Source organism: Gambusia affinis, linkage group LG12 (genome assembly GCF_019740435.1).
Source record: "Gambusia affinis linkage group LG12, SWU_Gaff_1.0, whole genome shotgun sequence".
NCBI lineage: Eukaryota > Metazoa > Chordata > Actinopteri > Cyprinodontiformes > Poeciliidae > Gambusia > Gambusia affinis.
In genome coordinates, this window is record NC_057879.1 from 2,926,351 (window position 1) to 2,948,175 (window position 21,825).

General features: G+C 39.7%; 2 protein-coding genes across 6 annotated transcripts; one reads left to right on the plus strand and one right to left on the minus strand.

Annotated features, from left to right (window-relative positions):
- Window positions 1–330: 330 nt before the first annotated feature.
- gk5 (glycerol kinase 5) lies at window positions 331–14,017 on the minus strand. 2 transcript variants are annotated; one of them, XM_044133086.1, is made up of 17 exons: window positions 13,930–14,017; window positions 13,274–13,584; window positions 12,999–13,092; window positions 12,786–12,861; window positions 12,568–12,661; window positions 10,582–10,713; window positions 9,374–9,449; window positions 9,011–9,072; window positions 8,832–8,905; window positions 7,476–7,536; window positions 6,348–6,474; window positions 6,155–6,259; window positions 5,962–6,056; window positions 4,298–4,401; window positions 4,142–4,201; window positions 3,808–3,941; window positions 331–1,933 (listed from the first exon to the last, which is right to left on the minus strand). In XM_044133086.1, the coding sequence occupies exons 2-17, from the start codon at window positions 13,409–13,411 to the stop codon at window positions 1,779–1,781; spliced, it is 1,587 nt and encodes a 528-aa protein (XP_043989021.1). In that variant the 5' UTR covers window positions 13,412–13,584; window positions 13,930–14,017; the 3' UTR covers window positions 331–1,778. The 2 variants fall into 2 exon arrangements, with proteins under 2 accessions (XP_043989021.1, XP_043989022.1); XM_044133087.1 differs by lacking the exon at window positions 13,930–14,017 and adding an exon at window positions 13,660–13,754.
- Window positions 13,950–21,778, plus strand: LOC122840578 (nucleolin-like). 4 transcript variants are annotated; one of them, XM_044133089.1, is made up of 14 exons: window positions 13,950–14,082; window positions 15,180–15,234; window positions 15,324–15,386; window positions 15,661–15,762; window positions 16,609–16,680; window positions 16,760–16,883; window positions 16,992–17,149; window positions 18,484–18,610; window positions 19,898–20,049; window positions 20,135–20,282; window positions 20,361–20,494; window positions 20,571–20,697; window positions 20,819–20,994; window positions 21,507–21,778. In XM_044133089.1, the coding sequence occupies exons 1-14, from the start codon at window positions 14,059–14,061 to the stop codon at window positions 21,512–21,514; spliced, it is 1,470 nt and encodes a 489-aa protein (XP_043989024.1). In that variant the 5' UTR covers window positions 13,950–14,058; the 3' UTR covers window positions 21,515–21,778. The 4 variants fall into 4 exon arrangements, with proteins under 4 accessions (XP_043989024.1, XP_043989025.1, XP_043989023.1 ...); XM_044133090.1 differs by having other exon boundaries at window positions 13,958–14,073; XM_044133088.1 differs by lacking the exon at window positions 13,950–14,082 and adding an exon at window positions 15,005–15,028.
- The last annotated feature ends 47 nt before the right edge of the window (window positions 21,779–21,825 follow it).

Here is a 21,825-nt window from a genome sequence, read left to right on the forward strand (position 1 = left end):
TCATGGGAAGTGCAAAAAGTTGTGAGAAATATTTAAAAACAGAGAGGTTTTCTTTAGCATGTTGCTTCTTCTTCCTTCCTAAATTTGGCAGGAAAAATTGGAGTTAAGGTAAGGCACTGCAGGGTTTTCCCCGGAAAACTTGCTAAGCCCGGTGGTCAGGGTGCGGAGGCGGTCCACCGTGTTTTTGTATTAAAAGATGTTAAGCAGACAGGAAAAGTAAAAATGTTACTGGGTAATTATAAGTTACGGGAAGACATCGCCAGTGAAACAATATTTAAACCCACAACCAGTCTTAAAAACAACAATCAAAAAACACAATTAAAATGAATATCAATTATTTGCACTTTTGTTTAATCCAAATTAAGTCAGCAGCTCCATAAGGCCCCCCAGAGCTTCAGTGGCCAATAAATGCTAATATTTTAGCGCAGACCACAGATGCATAAATGTAATAATTGTTTATTGAGATGATCAATGCTGCTCAATTTGATTTAATGGTTTCAGCATACATAAATTAAAAGATTTTAATCTGTTAGACATTTATATGTAAGATTTTAAGGAGCTGGCAAGTTTGGAAAACGTTCAAAGAACAATATTCAAAGTTAAATTGTTTTGTTAACCATAGCAACAATCTGATGCTGTGAGTTTAATCTTTGAGTTTGAGCTCTGTTTGCCCACAAATACAAACTAGTAAACTACAATGACAACGTATTGCTTTTTAGGTTGGCCAACTAAACTATTCTCTTCTCCCAGATTTCACCAAATCTAACACAGGAGGTAAACTTAAGACATCCAGCTGCTGCAGCGTGCGAGGCAACGTGCAGAGGCGCCAGAGGTGTGATTGGTCCGGCTTTAAATGCATGAACTATAAACCTATCTTCTATAAACATATCTTTTAGGAATAAATCTGCTCTGCCAGTGAAACGCTCAGAGCAACAGAGACGTTTACAATACGGCTTTAAAAAAAAGGAGCGATTTTCTTATTTATTATTACTTTCCTAAAAACATTAACAAGAAAGGCTTAGCCTGGAGATGGGGCTTGTAAAGCACGGCGGGTCGCCAGGCCTATAATATGCTGGGGAAAACCCTGCACTGCGATCTCTATGAGGAACATATAGAGGCTCAGGAAGCTAACTGTGCTAACTGCTAATTTTAGATGCTAATGATGGTTTAAAACATTGACTTCAATAATGTCTTTGCTTTAAATGACTAAAACCCTGTTTTACAGCGTCCCTCCCACATAGTGTTGATATAATCAATATCTATTATATAGATGAGAGAAAAAGATGAGAGAAAATTTCGCACTATTCGGTTAGCTTCTTCTTTTTTTTTTAGTTCCCAAAAACTGGAATTTGCTATGGTTGCTTTCAGCAAGTCAAAGCTCTAAATGAAAAGTCAATAGTTTCTGGTCTGTACTAGCAGAGTTAAGCTAGTAGCTGAGGTTGTTCATGCTTAGCTTCATGATCTGATCCCCCAGTTTGGTTATTAGTGCCTGGTCTGAACGGGGCCTCAGATCAGTTCTGACTTCCCTGGAAAGCTCAGTAGATTTTCATTTTCAAGTAACTTTTGGTCCATTGTACACCTTCCACCAGGTCTCCGCCTGCTGCAGCTTTAAGTACCGTGTCTTTAAATTACGCGGACCATGATTCACACAGATAAAGTTATATTCATTTGAAGGCACAGCTGACGGCGGTTAGCTCTGCGTTTCACGTGTACTCAGCAGCTGATGTGTGGTTTCCATTGGTTCTGGTCCAGATCCTTCCTTTTGGTGCGTCCCACAGTCAGGGCTTGTACCAGTTCATGGAGCGCCTCAGGGCTCTCTCCCAGCTCTGGAGGACGGGGTTGTATTCCTGACCGGGGCCGGCAGCACCTTTAGGCAGGAACACCTTATCAGCGCTCTGCAGCTTCTTCAGCTCTTCACGGGTCATCCAGAAACCTACAGAGACACAGTCAGCATGTCTTAAAACTAGGCATCCACTTAATCTGCAATAATCTAATTGCATAATGCAGTGAATAGAACATAAGAAAATGGCAGGACTCATTTCTGCTTTTCTGGCCCTAGTCAGCAAAATAAAAATAGGACTTTTGATCAGGAGCTTTCAAATGAACACTTGTCATGAGTTGCAATATATTTAGAGTAAGAACACTGAGAAAAAAGGGATTATTAAAGTGACTGCTCAACAAAGTGGCTTTTTATGTCCTCCATTTAGGTAGAAGAGAAATCCTACCAAATCCCAGACTCCTGGAATCGTTTATTTAATGAAGACAAAATACAGACAGCAAAAACAGGATTATGTGACAGATCACCTTCCTAAATAAAGTCTACTACCTTAAAAATTCACCCAACTAGCAAATAGAGTCCAGATTATAAATGCAGCTTCTCAGTGAAGGCCTCAGAAGTTTGTTAGAGAACATTAGCAAACAAACAGCTTCATGAAGACTGGGGGAACACAGCAGACAGGTCACGGAGGACGTTGGAGAGGTTTAAAACAGATTTAGGATCTAGAATGATATGCCACGCTTTGATGTCACAGAGTTCAGTTCAATCCATCATCTGGCACTGAGATGTAGGACTACAGCAAACATCCCAAGATGGACGTCCAGCTTCACAATTCGATGGCAAGTGGGAGAATCTGTTCACTGGACAACTAGAGCATTCCACAAACCTGGTCTTTTTTAAGGAGGAGAAGAAGAAACCTACTGTTGAAAGAACACAGCTGGAAGTCCTGTGTGCATTTAACCACAGCAAACAAGCAGAGGAAGATATTCTGTCCAAACGAGACCAAAATGGAACTTTTTGGGGCAATAAGCATATCGCTGTAAGCATCACCGTGAAAACACCATCTCCACATTGGTACATAATAGTAGAAGCATGATGCTGTGGGGATGCTTTTCTTCAGCAGGGACCAGAAAGCTGGCTTGAGTTGATGTATTGATCAATAAATCCAAGGCAATCCTGGAGGAAACACCTGCTGGAGGAGGCTGTGGAGGTTCAACCATCCTGATCATACAATCAGAGCTACAACGGAATGGTTTAGATCAAACAACATCCAGGTGTTTAAAAAGGCTCAGTCAAAGTCTAGACCTAAATCCATTAGAGAATCTTTGAAAAGGCTTCCTGTTCACATCCAATCTCCATCCACAAAGACGAATGGTCACAAATTCCAGTATCCAGATGTGGGAAGCTGGTGGAGACAAACCCCAAAGAGTACTTCCACCTTCAACCCAAAGGTGGAAGAAGTACTTATGCTTCATTTCCATGGGACATTGCTGCATGGCTCGGTACGCTATTTTGTCTGATTCCATTGTAAAAATCAACCCAAACAACTGACCTGTACCACACCATTCTTGGCCCCCTTTCAGTTGTAAGCAATGGTACAGTAAGACGTACCATACTTGTCACACAACACAGTCCGTTGATTTGGGGACAGAAAAATGCCACTGCTTGTGTCACGTTAGTCATTAGTATGACATCAAGTTAGGCGCTTGGGTTTAACCTCGCCTCTCCAGGGAGAATCTAACTGGCTCTCCAAAATATGCCCGACCGTAGAATGCCACACCGCACCTTCTCCTGATGTACCGCTCAATGGAAACAAGGCAATAGTACTGACTCTGAGGGTGAATAGAAATTAAAGCCACCAGAAATGTAAAAAAAAAAAATCATGCATAATTTTCTTTCCACTTCTCCATCATACACTATTTTGTCTTGGTTTGTCGCATCAAATCCCTCCAAAATAAGAATGAATGGCTAGAGGTGCGAATACTTTTGCAATCTGGCGTTATGTTTTAAACGAGAGTGTGTTTGCCTACCCACTCCGAGTCCGGCAACAAAAGCGGCCCCCAGAGAGGACATCTCCCGGTGTTGGGGCCGGATCACCTTTCTGCCAAACAGGTCTGCAGTCAGCTGCAGGACAAAGTCGTTGGAGGAAACGCCTCCGTCTACCCTGAAAAGGAGAGGAGCAGAGTGCTCAGCTATCGCTCAAATCATTTCACTGTAACTATGTCAGAGGAGCATCTAGCCAGATAATGTATTATCGATACGCCTGCATTAACTGGGGCGGGGTCCACTGAAGTTCAGGCTGACACACCCAGCTTGCTGGATACAATCCAAGTTCCACATGTAAGACTGGAGCATTAACCTCACCTAATCTTGGTGATGGGGATGCGGGTCTCTCTGAGCATCGTCTCATACAGCTGCTTGTTCCTGAGGAGAAAGTTAAACCAGTAAGCATGAAGGAGGCGGAGACGAGTTCAAACAAGTACATGCTGATTTGTTCAAAGCCTGCCTAAAGCCAATCACCTGAAGGCGACCGACTCCAGAATGGCTCGGACCAAATGGCTTTTAGTCGTGGAAGGTTTGAGGCCCATCAGGGAAGCACACGCTCTGGGGTCATTCAGAGGAGCCTTTAATAGGACACACACAGGTTAAAGACGAGCCTCCTATCCGAATCAGCTTTGTCTTCATGCATTGACACAGTTACGATTAATTCTCCAGGGTGGAAGGAAAAAACAAAACACAACAGGAGAATACAACGTCACGGAAGATCTAAGGAGGAGAACTTTTGGCTTATAGCCAATAGTGCCGTTTCTAAATAGCGGCGCCATCCAACCTCATCAATCAGATGCAAGTTATTAGTCTGTGTCACCTTTTGAACAGGAAGCAAATGGTCAACCTGAGATGAAAGGAAATAATTTTGGATGTTCAGCGACAATCCAGAACCATCAAGGTTCAAGCTTGGCATTAAGTGGAAGGAGCTGGAAACAGAGGCTACACTGGCCAAAATATGGTTGGGGAAATTCACGATACATCGGCTCGGATTCCCTTCCTTGCTATATATTGCCAAGAAAAAAAGGGGGTGAAGAGAAGTTTTCTATGTCTACCAACTCCTTTTTGGACAATTTGCTTTCTTGTCTTGTATTTAACTGTTTTTATTTGTGCTTGAAATAAAATCAAATTTTATTTAAGTCTGATATGATTTGATCAAATCAAATTTGAATCAACAGCCAAGCCTGGTGGTGGCAACGTTGCATCCCTACCAGCGGTACAAACTCCTAAACCTTTTCAGGTGGATGGCAGAAGCGAGACTCGGATCATGTTTTCTATAATCACTGAAGTTGAATGTTGTGTAATCACTCCACTCTGAAAATACAGCAGTTCAAACATAAAGCACAAAATGAATGGATTTCCAGGAGAACACTTAGAACTACTTGGTTAGTGTTTTACTGGAAATGTTGATGCAGTCATTCAGCCATTTGAACACACCAAACTGAAAACATGCAGGAAGGCTGGCCATTTCACTAGACAACATTCGCCTGGCCAACAAGGGGAGGGGACACATTTTCTAATCAGAACTAGAATATCAACATCCAGCAGAAAACACTTACAACTGCCAGTTCAAAATGGAGGGCGGAGGGGAAAAAAGAAAACCATGTTACAGAGAGACAATGCAAAACCTATGGCGGCATATCAGGGCCATTGTAGACAGAAAAAAAGGAAAGGAGGAGTAGATTTCTGCTAAAAATCTCAAGAAAAATGTCAAGAAAAAAAACAACAAAAAAAACAAGGAAATATTTGAGTTTGAAAAGTTGCAACTTTGCTAGAAATCTCAGAAATTTGGAGATCAAAAAAATTGTCCAGAAAAAAACTTGGAAGTTTCTGAATTTGAAAATTTGCCAGGGGAAAAAAAAAATCTAAAATTTTCTAAAAAAAAAAAAGAAAGGAAGAGAAAACTCTGATAAAATTTCAGAGTTTTTTCTTGAACGTTTATGAGCTTTTATCACAAAATTTCGGATTAATTTACTATTCTTTTTTTCCCCTCTATCTACTAAGGCCCTGATGCACCTTCATAAAAACCAGATGAAAACCATTACCACAACACACGTGTTTTTATTAGAGATGGAGTAGGCATGTGCATAGAAATATAATACCTCATATGTTAGCAACAAATATATGAGTGCATTTACCTGCAGGCCACTGAAGGAAGGGACGAAGCACACTCCATCCGAGTCGCTGACACTGTAAGCCATGTCGCTGATCTCTCCGACGTTCGAGAAGAGCTCTGCAATATCATTTTAGATGTGAAGAGGAATAATTACAGGATTTTTAAAGAAAAAAAAACAAACACTTTTACAATAAGCGACACGGTTCAGTCCTCACCAAGTGCTTGGGCCCATTTGATGGCAGTGCCCGTGTCTGCTGCGTTGCCCTCTGCCAGGTAAACGACGTCTGAGCCGATCTTCCACCCCACCAGCGGATACAGACCTGCAGTAGAAGGGTTGGAATAATTCAGCAGGATTAAAATCTGGATGAAAAAAGAAACTAAACAAAAAGACATGCGCTGCTCCTCTACCTGCCACAGACGTGTGTGGTTTGCTCCCAGTGTTGATGTCCATGAAGGTGCCGGTTCCCATTGTGATTTTCACGTCGCCCACATCAAAGCAGCACTCTCCAAACATGGCCGCCTGCTGGTCCGCCATCTGCCACAGGAGGGCAGAGCGAGTTTATGGAGCAGGAACGAAAAAACGGCAAGAGGCGCCATCCCATCAACAGGACTTCATGACCGTTTTGACCAAACTTAGAAAGTGTCTGATGTTTAAAGTAGGGCTGAAACGATTAATTGTGATTAATCATTAACTAATTGTTAACAAATTTAGTAACTGATTAATCATTCACTGGAGAATACGGACTCCAACAAAAAAAAAAACAATTGATGAAAGAACAATTGTTCAAAATATATATACACTTTGCATTTAAGATTAAAAAAACATAGTTGTCTGTAAATCTGTTCTATTCAGAACTCAAGCGGCGACTCAAGTCGTAGCTTTAACTGATTTGTTAAAGGAAAGTTGTTATTGTATTCTACGCTGCAAAATGTTTATTTTCGCATTTAAAAAAGGAGTATAACTTTATTGGTCTTTTTAAATGTATTCTCAATATTGCCTAAGAGGCAAAATGAAAAACATCAGCAGGATTCTTTATCCAATTTAGTGATTGATCGTCAAAAAAGAGGATAAAATAATCGATTACTAAAATAATTGTTAGTTACAGCCAATGAGGCCCAGCAAGAGATTGGCAACCTGTCCAGGGAGACCCCGCCTCTCGCCCGAAATGTCTCCCTGGAGATAGGAACCAGCACCCCACTAGGGACAAAGGTGTAAAAAGATGGATGGATGGATGGATGGATGGATGGATGGATGGATGGATGGATGGCTAAACTGAGTTTAAATTCACTCCGTAATTTAAACAGAGCAACTAGACACAGAAAAGCAGGAGATGAGGTCACTATCACCAATAAAATGTCCTCTGAATGTCTAATTAAACTTTGCCTGAGTGAAACTTTCACCAAGTACTTTTTTTTTACATTTTAACAACACAGTAAGTGAGATACGGAGGAACAAATGAGACACAGATTCATTGTGGCTGTTTATCATATTCATGCTGCTGCTGCTGGATTGTGATGCCAGGAACGTTCACTCACCACTGACATGATGGGAATGGACACTCCGAGGACGGACGGATCTGTGGAGCCGAACTTATGGCTGATGGATCATGAAAACAGAAACCAGAGACAACACATTATCTCCTGCTCTCGTCTCATCCATCAGCAATCTGTTCTAATGCAGGAACCGGACCGGGAACATGGCATAATGTACAATACGCTTCATCATAAAAACATGGTAAAATTATTATTAGACCCTCCCCCCACCACCCCACACAACAACCTGTTAATGTTTCTACCTCACTGGTTTACCAGCGTGAAAGGAAATGGAGGTTATGTTATTAATATACATATATTAGTATGTCATTATCTTTAAAAAGACAAAAATCTAAATCAAATCCACCTACAAAGTGGTAAAAAAAACAAACAAAAAAAAAAAACTTTCCTACACAGTTAAAGAGGCAGTGTTATGTAAAATTGACTCTTTTGAGTCGCAGTGTCCAAGCTTCTGCCTCACAGAGCAGCCCTCACCAGCTCTACTCCTTCAGACTAGCCAGCAGCAATTAGCAAACACCTGGTAGAACTGCACATCTGATTAGCTCATTATACGAGCCACCTCTCAGTGCAACTCTGGTAAAAATGTTAAGGGGTTAAAAGAGCCATGTTGTGATGACTTCCTGAAGGTGGAGTTTCAGACAGAGCAGGAGATTTTAAAGAGACAGCGGCCCAATTTTAAGATGTGAAATCAGGAAGCAAAATTTCGTTTTAGTCATATTTGATATATATTGCATTTTTATAATAACTGAAGGTAACATAGTTACTTGATTATGCTGTAAAATGGAAATATGTGCCTTGTAAACAATAATACTGTCCCTTTAAGTCTGAATGTAGTCATACCTCCAGCAGTTTTAGATTTGAAATCAATTTCATTGATTTTAGAAGTTTGTATATAAACCGTAACCAAACAATGCAGAAGCGCCAATCAGTTTAGAAACAAGAAGTTTTATTTGCATTTTCTTTGTAATGTCATGTTAACAATTTATACTCCTGTCAATAATCAATGGAAACATCTTGATTAGCATTACACCTATCGAAGCCTTCTTCTAATTGCTGAGCAGCTATTTGCATGTTTCCATGGGGATTTTGGTGACGAGCTGTGAGGTTGGCAGACCTCCTTGCCATCACCCTAATCTTTAGATCCTCCCACAGATTTTCTGTCAGATTCAAGCTAATAGTAAATTCCAAGCCTGATCATCAGCCCTACACCTCCGGGAGAGGAAAGCTTTACAAAAATGAGAACATCGATCTGAACTGTTTCTGTGTTCTTCTACCGGTAAAAAACTTCTACTGACCAGAAGCTGAAACATCTTAACTTGTAGTGAAGGTTTAACTTACCCTGTATTTTCTACTTGGGGGAATATTGAGAGGGGCAGAGAGACAAGAGAGCAGAGAAACTGACTCCAGCACATCTGTGAAACAAGACATGACAGAGAGGTAAAAAAAATAAATTAAATAAAAATACAGTAACCCCACCATGCTGAGCAGAGAGGAAGGAGCAGCATGATGCACCACACCTGGTAGGAGTCAAAAATCCCAGTTGAACTGGCGTTGGAGTAGTCTGTGGCGTGGACGCGACCTGAAACAGATTAGGCAGCAATATGTGAAGGAACTGTCTGGAAAAAAAAAAAAAGTCCTAATCGTTTGTTTTCCACTTCCCCTCCTGCAGAGGGCTGAAACATTCCTCAGAAATTGCAGGCAATCAGCGATGCAAGAGAAATGTGTGAGACAAAGAGCGCCCTGTCTGGACCATAATATCCTATTAGAAAGTCCACAGCGTCAAACTGGCAGGTTTAGATCACACATTTCTACAAACGCTCTCTGTGTGTAGGTGGGACGGACTGACTGACTGACTGACTGACTGACTGACTGCCACCGACCTTTGGTGAGTTTGAACAGGAGCCAAGTGTCTATTGTTCCAAAGCAGCAGTTGCCGTCTTCGATCGCCTGATGGACCTGGAAAAAGAAAAAGCCATGATGAGGAGGAGGAGGAAGAGTACAGTCTGTTCCTGCTGGGATTATTGACCCGGTGTGGAGGTTGGTTTGGAAAACGAGCCACACTGGGATCATGTCTTCATGCTGCTCTCATTAAAAACTATAGTGCCCTGAAAAAGTATTGTTTCAGATCGCTAAACAAATTCCAGTATTAGTGAAACATAACCAGAGTTATTACAAAAACAGTTCTTAAGTGGTGATTTAATTTATTAATAGTAAAAAGGAAAAAAAGTAACCCACACCAGCCTGGCCCTATTAGGACAGGACAGACAGTCTTTTACATCTCAGTGGGACTCTTGGTCTCCTTTTCTTAGCAGGATTGTTTGAATTCAGCCCTGTGGGGACATTTGAGAATGAACAGTCAACATCCAGGTCTTCACTTTGTGTTTTGGAGCTATTCAGACTAAAATGGCTGAGGTGCTTTTGTCACTGTCCTGCTGCATTACCCAGCTTGAGCTCAAGTCTTTAAACATTTGGGATTTTCTGCTAGAAAGGAGAATTCACAGTTCCATCAGTTATGACAAGTTGTCCTGGTCCTAAAGCTGGAAAGTCAAGCCCAGACCATCACACAACCACCACCATGTTTAACTATAACTAAAATATACTTTTATTTTTAAAATAAAGTTAGTGAATGATGAAGCACCTTCTAAAAAATTGGAGTTGCACCGATTGTAGTTTCCTGGCTGATCGCCGGCTGATTTTCAAAAAGCCTGACCTGCCAATTCCGATTTTGGATGATTTTTTTTTTTTTTTCCCGGCTAAATATTGTGATAAATTTAAGGTGGAGGAATTCTTTTTTCCCAAAGGACCAGATTAACTCAGGTTAGCCTTCATGTTGATGTTTGTTTTTTTCCACACTTAACTTTTAAAAAATTACCACAAAACAAAACAAAAAAAACCCAGAACACAATTTGTAAGAGATCTAAAACCTTTGCAACGTTAGAGCTCAAGATGCTGCAAACCCTCTTCAGGGATACTGTTTTAACACATGCTTGAGGGCTTTACTTAATCTAAATAGGCAGAAAACAGAAGCACATCAGCACAACTTCATTTAAACTTGCTGTTGTGTTCACCGGCCGGGTCGTCCACACACCTGCTTGTAGTGGGCCAACACCCACACGAGGCGAAAGGTGACGTGCTGAGTGGAGAAGACGATGAGGCTCGCCGCGAGCGACCGCTTGTCCCGCGTCAGGAAGTAGGCCACCTTCATTGCACCGTGGATTATCTAAGCGTGTTAAGAAAAATGAATAAAGATAAAAAGAGGGTGAATGAGTGGTCATCGTGTTCAGCTCCAGCTCAGTCATGTTTATCTAAAACCTGAGCCAAAGTCATGTTGCTATCAGCCAATCAGTGGCGGGTATCTGGTAGTTTAGTTCCATGATGTACCCACTGTACTGATAATCAGGTTTGTTTGGGACTGATTATGTTGCTGCCGTGGAAAACAAAGTATTAATGTGATTATCAGCGGGAATAGAGTTTACATACATCCGGAAGTGATCTGCTAAATAGAATAATAATAAAACTATGCTACTTAAGGAGTTCAGGTTAGAACATATTGCAAAGAAGTTTTATTTTTAGTATTTTTAAATGCAAAATGTATATTTTTGTTACATTTTTGCTTAATTACTGCCCTGAATTTGTTGCTCTTTTAACAATTGGCTTTTTTTTTTTAAACTTGCATACTCCCTTTAACGATTAATCGATTACTAAATTAGTTGTCAATTATCTCAATAATCGATTCATATCTCAATACATGGGCCTGAAATGAGATTAATTGTTTCAGGCCTGGTTTCATGCGCCACAGGTTTCCACTCTGCAGTCAGTAGGATATGTAGGATGTGGGATGAAATGGAAGCAGAGTTAAAAATGGCTGCCTAACCTGCAGAGCTTGTTGATGAAATGCTCATTCTTACGCCCCCTTCGGGCCGCTGCTCCAAATTACACACGCCAACATGAACCCCCACCCTATGAATCACTTACTGGTGTATCACACTGGGTGGACATGAGAACACAATTACTCAGCGTTTTGAGTAAGGGATTTAAAAAGATCTAAAAGAATTTCCCTTAGCAATTCCAATGTCTGGGAAAACGGTTTATAAGCAGAAAACATTCCTAGGTCTGGCTGTTCACCCTGAGAGCAGTCAGCAAGATCCTAAAAGAAGTTACCACACCTCTAAAACCTCTAAAATGTGCTTATGGGACCAGCAGCAGGATGTTGCTACTGTTGATATGACAGTGCATATTTGTACAATCAGAGAGATAAAACTAGTTTAACTATCAAGGACGCTGTGCAAAAAGGAAACCTTTGCTCTGTAAGAAGGCCAGAATAATGTTTACCAGGAATAACATAAACAAAGACAAGGACTTCTGGAATCATGACTGATCCTCAGTTGGACCCCAAAACAGAGGAAAAAGCAAAGTATTCCAGAAAAGACGGGGAGGTGGAAATGAAGCTTCTTAATTCAATTCTTTTAGCTCAAAGAGCTAACACCAGCTGGTATGCTACGAGGTGTGCTAACGTTTTTCTTCAGTTAAGAGACACATTTCTATTTATGGCTTTACATTAAAATTTCAATCTATATTGATTAATTAATTAACAAGCCAATTAGATTAATGCAACATGTAAATATTGCTCTATATTGTAAAGTTTACGACACGTTTCTAATTTGCACTTCCGAACTTTGGATTGGATTGTGACATACTTTGTGTTACTGGCAAACACCGTATTGTCATCTAAACAAATCAATCTAATATATATGAATAAATCAGGTGATTCCAGAGAACATATTTTCTTAACAAAGAACAGAGGATTTATTTGTGCTTCTTCAAACAATACTAGTCTAAGAGTTTCTTGGAAAATCCCATTTGAAAAAATCAACTTAAAATATTTAAACATTCAAATCCCTATATGGTTACATAAAGTACTACCTCCATGAAAATATACGTTCTTATATGATGTTTATTAAAGATATGTAAGAGGTAAAGATGTCAGGAAGCCCTGTAATGGACCAGCCTATGTATCTATCTGTCTGTCTATGTCTGTATGTTTGGGTGGGTGGTTGGGTGGATGGAGATCCACCTTCATGATGCAGGATCTGTTCCAAGACTTCACCAGGTCTGCAGCTCTTTGGTCCTGCCAGCTGATGAAGTTGTGAAAAGGAACCCCAGTCCTCCTGTTAAAGTTCAAACACAACGACAGAGAAGAGGGATCACAGGAACGTCAAACCAGAAGAGTTCTCACTCACTTTCCAGCTTCTCAATGAATGAGAAACTGTCAGGCTGTTTCATTTCTGTGACCTGTCCCAGGTGGTGAAGGTTGCTCTCTGAGTGGAGATGCCGAGAGCCTCCATCTGGCACATCTGGACTCCTGCATCTGTGACGGGAAAGCAGCAACACTTCAAAAATATCAGCGTAATACTGTAACAGTCAACGCTGCTTGAATCCTGTTCGCATTGCTGCCCTGACACAGCTGCAGATGGATTCGATAACAGGATGTCTGTGCAGCTGTACCTTGCACTGCTCCTTTCACCACAGTGATAAACCCTTCCCACAATGCATCTGGGTCCATCTCCACGTGTCCCACCTCTGGATACAACGGGACAACCTGGAACATTCACAGGGAATAATCTGGCTTTAAATGTGGCAGAAAAACAGCTTTATGCAATCTCAGTTTGTTATCATTTAGTACTTTCTGTTACTGTACATACAATCCCATTTAAAGGTTTACACCACTATGAAAATAGCGGGTAAAAACTGAAGAATCTTATTAGATGTAAATATAATACCTTGCTGGTGCATGATCCTCGGATCCTCGCTTCCTTGTCATACACGTGACATCTGATTGACGTTGTACCGACGTCCACAGACAGAATAAAGCTTTCCTTCGTTAAGCCGTTTCTCCGACTGCCCATCATTGTAAACATCAGATGAGTTTACAAAAAGAAAAAACTAATTAGGTGTATGAAGGTTTTCTCAGAGGAATGCCGGGTCCTCCATGGTCAGCTCCCACCGGCTCTGTTTTGAGCCTGGGCGGATGGTGGGACTGTAACTCGAACCCTGGACTTTGGTTTCTTTGAACGTTCAGTTCCAGTCCAACCTGCTCAGAAACAAACATAGTGCGGCAGATTACATTTCCGGGCAAACAAAGCTCCAATCTATTCTAATAACATACCGACATCCGGGAAATCTGAGAAAAGCTAAAACGATTGCGTATACGGAGAGTCTCTACAGACTGGGTGGTGAATACATAGGGAAACTATTAGATTAGACTCAAGCTAAGGCTACATGGCTAAGTGTTAGAAATAGATGTTTAAATGATTATTAGTTTAAAATGAGACTGTTATAAACCATTACATGCTACATAGATAGAGTTTACAACGTCGACGGTTGTCATTAAAGAAGGAATTCACAAACTGTTCAGTTGTAGTTTTCGCGTACGCACCTGAACAGCTCGCTCTCCCCGCCGGCATCCGTAGATTACTGTAACACATGCGCAGTGTGTAGCATACACTTAACTTGCATCTGACCCACACGTGTATTGTTCTCTCTACGCTTCCTGTTGGAGCATAACATGGCAAAGAAACAAGTAAGAATGGTATTTATGTTCATACTAACTGCTACTGGCGGCGTTTGTAGACAACGTAAGTTAACCGTTGTAAGTAAACCGTCAAGCTAACAAGTTAGCTTGTTATTTAGCAGCTTAGCTTAACAAAACATGGAACTTCTGCGTGAAAGCACTCTTTTAGATATTAGAATTTCGTAACACGTTAAATGTATTTTTTAGTGGCAATAACTTTATTAACTCTATTATTACTGCTGTTCTGTTACTTATAGACCTGTACGTTTTTTAGTCACTTTCTGAGACTACATCTGTAGATGGAAGTATATTAAACGTGTTAGCAAATATTATCAAACAAATTGCCATACAGATCTCTGTTGTTGACATTCTTTATGTTATTCCAGATTTATGTGGATGCATAAAATAAATACTTTTGTGAAGCTTTTTAGCTAAAAAAAAAAATGCTAAAAAGCTTCTTTTTTTTCTTTTAGCTTTCTTCAACATCTCCTGAAGAAATGATTTCTTCAGGAGATGTTGATGAAATCAAACAGGGAAATACATTTTTCTGAGGAAGCGGCAACAAAAATGTAGTCAGACATTAATCCACAACTTAGAAAACAGATGCAGTTAAAGTTAAAAATGTAAGACCTGATAATTGTGAACAGGAAGAAACTGTGTAGCCTGTGCTGTTAACTGGTAAATATGTGCAGTTTCCTAACACTGATCTCTGGAGGGATGGCCTTTTTAAGTGTTGAAAATGTACACAAAATTTTAATACGGTCCAGTTTGTAGGAAAAATTAAGGCTTATTGAATAGTTTAAAGTGCAGAGTCAAAAAAATACCCACCTCCAAGTCCAGAAGTTGGCAAAAATAATTTTCTCAACCTTTGTAAACCAAGTCATGAACATTCCCTTCACCGGTCTGGAAATCCATCAAAATGCACAGAATCCTGACATTGATTGTATTTTTTTTTATGCTTTGGGTGAGTGAACTTACCACTTTCAAATGTTAAATTTAAAGACATCAATATGCAGATTTATAAAACCCAATTTGACTGACAAACAGCCAGCAATGCAGACCCATAACTGTCTTCTTCTTTTTTTTGTTTTGTTTGGGTTTTTTTTTCTTCTTAGAATAAGAGACATAAAAAAAGCCACAACGTAAAGGAAGAGAACACACACAACAATGGTAGGTTATTTTATCTTAATGCTTTATATGAAGTATACTCACGTCTTTTCATTTGCATGATGATAATAAAAATCATTTCATTGCAACAGATTGGCAGCCAGAAGAGAACACAGAAGTGGAGATGCGACAGGAGGAGAGTGGAGACGAGCAAGGTAATGTGACTCATCACATGTAACTCTGAGAGGTATTACAAGCTGGATCTGAGATATGTTTGTCACAGTACACTCAATTCAATCTCGACACAATATCAAGAATAATAATAATAGCTTTATTGATAAGGACAAATTGCACAGGGTTCATTCACTTAAATACAAATAAGTGGATTAAGAACAAAATGGCAACATTTTTAGGGAGACAACTAGAGTACAGCAGCTTTTTGACTAGTCCAGTAAATAATGCAAAGTTCTTTTTTACATTTTTTAAAAGATCTTCAGATGGACATCAAGGTAAAAAGAAACGTTCCCACGGTAACGGTGTCTTGGGAGAAGAAGGATGCAGAAGGAGAAGAAGACAAGACAGAGAGGACAGGTGCTGGTCAGGGTTGTTTCCATGGTGATGCTGTGAGCTCTTAATTCTGGTCCAGAAGTTCTGAACCAGAAAACTGATCAGAAGTTTGTGACTGATTTAAAAACCTCTGGTTATAGTAAAGTTTTGACCTGCTAGTTTCTCATCAGGAAATGATATAAAAACACACTGGAGCACTTTCCATGATGCGCAAGCATAACCATAACCATAGGAAGTGGGAGGGGCTTACAGCAGTGATTGGTACTTCACGATTTGTAGATAAAGTTTCTAATAACAGAAAAGAGTCAAGAGATTTGTCATTAGTAGCCTTTAAAAAAAAGTTGCTAAAAAAATCACTTAGCCACGCCCTCAGTATTTCTTGGCTCCTCCCACTTTGGAGGAATTATTCCAAATTTGACTGGGGGTGGGCTTTTGCTTTCACAAGGGGGCTTAGTTACACTTTAATTAGCTTCTGTGTTTTGTCTAATTTCACTTTAAAATCTCTTCACAGGTACGTCAAGAAAGCTAACGTTGAATTTCCTCTGTCAGTAACAGAGTTCTCCCTGAAGAGTGTTGCTGTCCGTAAAAAGTAGCAGCTCTTCTGTAGGATGAATTTAGTTTCTAGTGAATTATTTCAGTTCTGAGCTAAAGGTCAGTCCAGGTGAAATTGTTTGCCTCTTGTTACTGGCGGTTTAGAATGGTGAAATAACTAGAGGAATCACAGCTCAGTAATGAATTAATGTGTTTAATGGTCTGTTTATTTTTCTAAAGATACATTTTATTTCATTACCGTTTCTGTTTTAACAGCTGTCATTGGAGAATAAAGTTTTCTTTAATGTTGCTGATTGTTGCTGAATTTGTGTCTTACAGTAAATAGAAAACGGAAAGCAGACGCTGCCTCCGATTCTTCCCCGTCAAAGAAAACCAAACCGACCAACGACGGTATTAACTCATTCTGTGGTGGACACCCAAACCGGCAGCTTCTTTCAGTAAACGGCGCTTCACACGTTTTCCGTTGCAGGTCTTTGTCTTTATGTTGGCAACCTGAACTTCTCCAAAACATCGGAGGAAATCAGAAGCTCTCTGGCGAAGTGCTTCATGACACAAAGTCTGCTGTTTGGGGACATCCGGTTGGGACATTCCAAGTGAGTTTGTTTAGTTGTTCACGGTTGAGTTTTTTGTTTGTTTGTTTGTTTTTAGAGCTGCTGATGGATGAAACGGTAAATAAAACAAACAACTTTCTGTTCCTGTAGGAGGCATGCATTTGTAGATATGGCCTCAGATATGGACATGAAGAAAGCTTTGGCCCTGAATGGAGAGGAAATCCTCGATAAGCCCATAAAGATGGCGAAAGCCAAAGTTAAAAGCAACGACCAGGGCAAGTCGAAAGCGCCACCTGTGGATAAGAAAGGTAAAGTTGTACAGCGGACCCCAGATTTTCGAGGGGGTGAGTGTCTACAGCTCAAGACGCCCTCTAAAAACACTTATCACTGCCTATTTGCAAACGCCAGCCAATGCTGTGTCAAGTAGCATTGTGCCTAAATATTTCAGCTTCCCAAGCTGCATTTTTTTTGAATATTTTAGATATTCTCTAAGGAGAAATTTGGAGTTCTGTTCCACAGAAAAATTGACTAATAATCAGTACTCCACGGTATGTACTGACCTGTAGAAGTGATATCAGAATCTATTCTAAGAACACTGAAACTCAGGTGCAGGGAAAATGTTTTTTTTTTTTAGTTAAAATACTGACCTGATAATATTTAATTATATATCTGTAGAAACCAGTGGCACCAGCACTCTGCATGGAGTCAACAGTTTCTCAAAACAGCTTAATAAAACGAGTTGCAACAATGTAAATGCAAAGTTGTTGCAGGTTTTGATAAATTGAAAGTGGGAACTGTTTTAATTCAGTCAGCAACATTTAAGACAAACTGTTCAGTCTGTGTGATTCTCAAAAGAGAAAAAGAGCAAAATGATTCACTTCAAGAGTTACCAGGTTTTGTTAGACTAAACATGGTAACATTCAAAAGATTTTTGTTATAAACTAAAAAAATTATATATAACTTTTAGCATTTTTTCTGAAAAATTTCCAGCAGTGTTGCTTCTGTTTTAGTTTACCAGAAGACATTAAGAATAACGCCAGTAAACCCTCAGTAAACCCAGGGGTTCCGCTTTTCCTGCGTTAGTCTCCTTGTCTCCGCCATTTTTCTTTTCGTGGTTACAAACTTTTCCATCCCTCCTCCTCCTCCGTCAGCTCTGCACTCTGCGAATAGAACGAGACTCTGCTTTTAGAGTTGCAGTCATATTTCAAATTTTTCCATTAATAAAACAATATTTATGTAAAAATATTGCATTCGGTCCATCAAAAATGTGCGTAACAGTGGTGTTTGATTAATTTTGTAATGCCAGAAGATGTTTTTTAACCATAAAGTGCTTTTTTTGTTTTATTTTTTTTTTTTATAGACATTCAATGTGAATAAAATGAATGAATAAAAAGGAGTCTGATGGAAAATTATACAGAACCCATATTTATTCACACATTGTAACAATTTGAGTTAAACATTTGGTCAGTTGATGAATTTCTGCTTCTGTTTCTTCTTTTGGCTTTTTGAAAGTCAGCTAAGAATCCGGTCATGAACTTCCAGCTTGACATGAGGAAAACTTGTCATCTCTTCCCTGGTCTTCCGGCCTTAAACAGATCTGTACATGCGAATGTTTGAGTGTTTGATGTTTTTGTTTTGTCAGTGAAAGACAAGCGGTGCTTGTTTCTGAAGAACGTCCCATACGACACAACTGAAGAAGACATCCGAAAAGTTTTCCACAAAGCCGTCTCTGTTCGCTTTCCTGGCGGAGCCAAAAGTCCGACTCATGGGTGAGAGTTTGGACTTTTTAATGTTTCTCCCTGGTACAGTTGAAACCGAAAGGTTGACTTGTACAAGACGGGTAACAATGGGTGGGCAATATGGACTTTACGTTTCATCACAATGTCTTTTTATTCAGTGTTTAGATAAAGACACATGCATCATTTATTTACTCACTCTAAAAGTTAAATTAGAGGAACTTCTCTTGTTTTAGGCCAGTTAGATTACTTCTATTTACTCACAGTAATAGAATACAGTTGTGATAACAAAAACGATGATAATCAGTTCTTTCTTTTTTTAGGTAGCTGCATGGCAGCATTCATAACGCCACAAACACAAATATTGTTCTTGGGGGGGAGGAGGGGGGGGGAAAGTCCTATTTAAAACAGGCTTTTTAAGGACACCACTTAACTAAAGAAGTGTGATTTATATCACTAAACTCCACACAATAATTACATTAATATTTATTGACACTGTCGTGGAACAAAAATTGGTGAAAATAGTAAAGCAACAGTTCCTATAATACCATCAGTTTTTGTCTCTTAACATCTTTAATTTGAATTTATCAAAGCAATAATAAGTCAAAACAGGCTGATAAAAGCCCAGCCCTACAGGTAACTCACTGCAAAGAAATGCTAAAATTGAAAAGCAAATAAATGGAATAAAAGAACATCTAAAGCAGAAGTCCAAATGTTTTAATTGCTGAACATCTCAAACTGAACATTTTATGGATACCGGTAAATGTCTTATGGACTGCCCTCCATTCTCAAACAGGTTCTTTAACTTCAGTCAGTAGCTGCATTTCCATACGAATGTGTGCAAAACTATGTCAGTATCTTGCTAATGTCGGATAATAGAGTTTCTATTACATAAGAAACAAATTTAAAATCCCATGTGACGAGCCACTTCGTGCACCATCATCTTCCAACCGCTTCCTGTCGTCATCTCCTTCGTGGTTTCCACCAGTAGTAACATCCGCTTGTTGATCATGTGATGCGAAAAAAAATTTTCCATTACAGTTTTGTGAAATAAACCAGTTTTGATCCAGCCACAACCCACCCTCAAGCTCCCCCACATGATACTAGCATCAGAACCTTTTATTAAAAACTGAGATTCTTTTTTAATTAGTGTTTGTGTTAAGCAAATATATTTTAGAAATGTCAAATTATGTAGTTATATGGTCAATGGAAACGCAGATAGTGAGGGGAAAAAAGCATCGTAGGTCTTTTTATCGATGTTTTATGAGGAAAGCATTTCTCACAGATTTCTCATCTAATGGACTTTTTTTTTTTTTACAGCATTGCCTTTGTGGAGTTTAAAAACAAAGCCATTGCTCAGGAAATGCTTAAGAAAAAACAAAAAGCTCAGATTAAAGGCCGGGACCTGATCGTGGATTGTGTACAACAAAGAGAGGCCGCTAAATCCAAAACCAGTGGTAAAAAAACGAAGGGTAAGAAGACCTCATCATCAAAGAACGTCTGTTAGCCGCCTGACATTTTTAAAAACGATTAAAGAAATCCTCTTAATTTCAACAGCTGCAGCTCCTCCAAATAACATCTTATTCGTAAGCCGTCTGCCTGAGAAAGCTAAAGAAAACCACCTGAAGTCCGCCTTTAAAAAAGCTGTTGGTGTGAGGATTGTCACACGGCCAGGAGTCACCGGAGGGAAAGATGAAAGAAAACGGTAACCCAACGCTTTCTCCACTCTTTATGGAACAGATTCCCTTCAGGACCCTCACCAAGCAATTGCGATTCTCCGCAGGTTTGCCTTTGTCGAGTTTGCAACCGTGGCCAATGCTGAAAGAGCGCTGCAGTTCTCCAAAACCATCAAGATCTGCAACCAACAGGTCAAAGTTGAAAGGGGTCGCAGCGGTGTGGAGCCTCAGAAAGCTGAAGGTACGTTAAAGATTTCTTCATCAGCTGAATGTCCCAGGCTCTGCAGAAGCATATAAGTGAGCGGTTTCGTGTTTAGGTCAGCTGAAAACCCTGTTTGTTGCCGGCCTGGCTGAGACGACGACCGCAGAAACTCTTCAGAGCGCTTTCGACGGAGCCGCCAGCGCAAGAGTCGCCGTTGATAAGAACACCGGCGCTTCAAAACGGTTGGTGTTGCGTGGTTTTATCACTGGATTGTGTTAGCTTTTTATTTTAAAAAAAAGAAAGAAAAAAAACCGTCTTTTTCTGATTACTCTTCTTTTTGCTATTTTACTAATTTTCCTCCAGGTTTGGATTTGTGGAATTTGACAGCGAGGAAAACTGTAAAGCTGCCAAAGACGGCATGGAGGACTGTGAGATCGACGGCAGCAGGGTCACTGTAATTTACGCCGCACCGAGGGGTGAAAGTTCATCTGGGCCTGCTGGGGGGGCGGCGCCTGGCACAGACAGCAGGAAACACAAAGGTATAACGGGACTGTGAACCCAACAAAGAAGGGCAGGAACTAAACGTTGTTTTACTAATCGATTTATTCTGGTAATTTTCTTGGCTAAAATGCAACGACAGCCTTCCTTCAGTGAATGCTTGATCATTTGTAACAAAAGGAATCATCTGCAGTAAAACAAATCCTTCCAACATCAACATGTGAAAAGCTCTAGCCTTTCTGCTGAACTGATCTGGTGATTCATTCTTTAGTTAACAGATTAATAATTGGACAGCAAAAGGTGCTTCATAAGAATTTTTGTTTTTACAGAATTTCAACCTACTACTATGCAACGATCTTTATATTGGACAAAAAAAATTGTCCAATTTTATTTTAGAGCTGAACCCAAGCTTCTTTATCAGTTCATCAAAAAAACTTTGTTTGTTTTCATTTTATTAAGAGATCAAACAAAGTGTAAAAAAAATCATTAAAAAAAAAAGTGTTCTTTAAAGAAGGTCATGATTTGCTTGTCTTTTTTATTTTTTCTATTTTAGGTAAATGACGTGGATCTGGAACACACCACTAAGCTGCTGAAGATGTGAATACTACAATTTAACTTCTGGAAGACTTTTCTGCTGATGTTTCAGTGTGTAACACCTCTAAGCTTCTTTCAGTACAACTGTAACATATTTTTAGACAGATCTTGTAATTAGAAGTCATGCTTTGGATCGTAAAACATTCACTGTTCATATATTAAAAGTTTGCCAATAAAATCATTGTCAGATGATAAAGTTTTCTACCGTTGATAAACTTATTTAAAACCCAACCTGGTGTTTTTGGTGTTTCTTAAATATGAATAAATCCATCATGTAG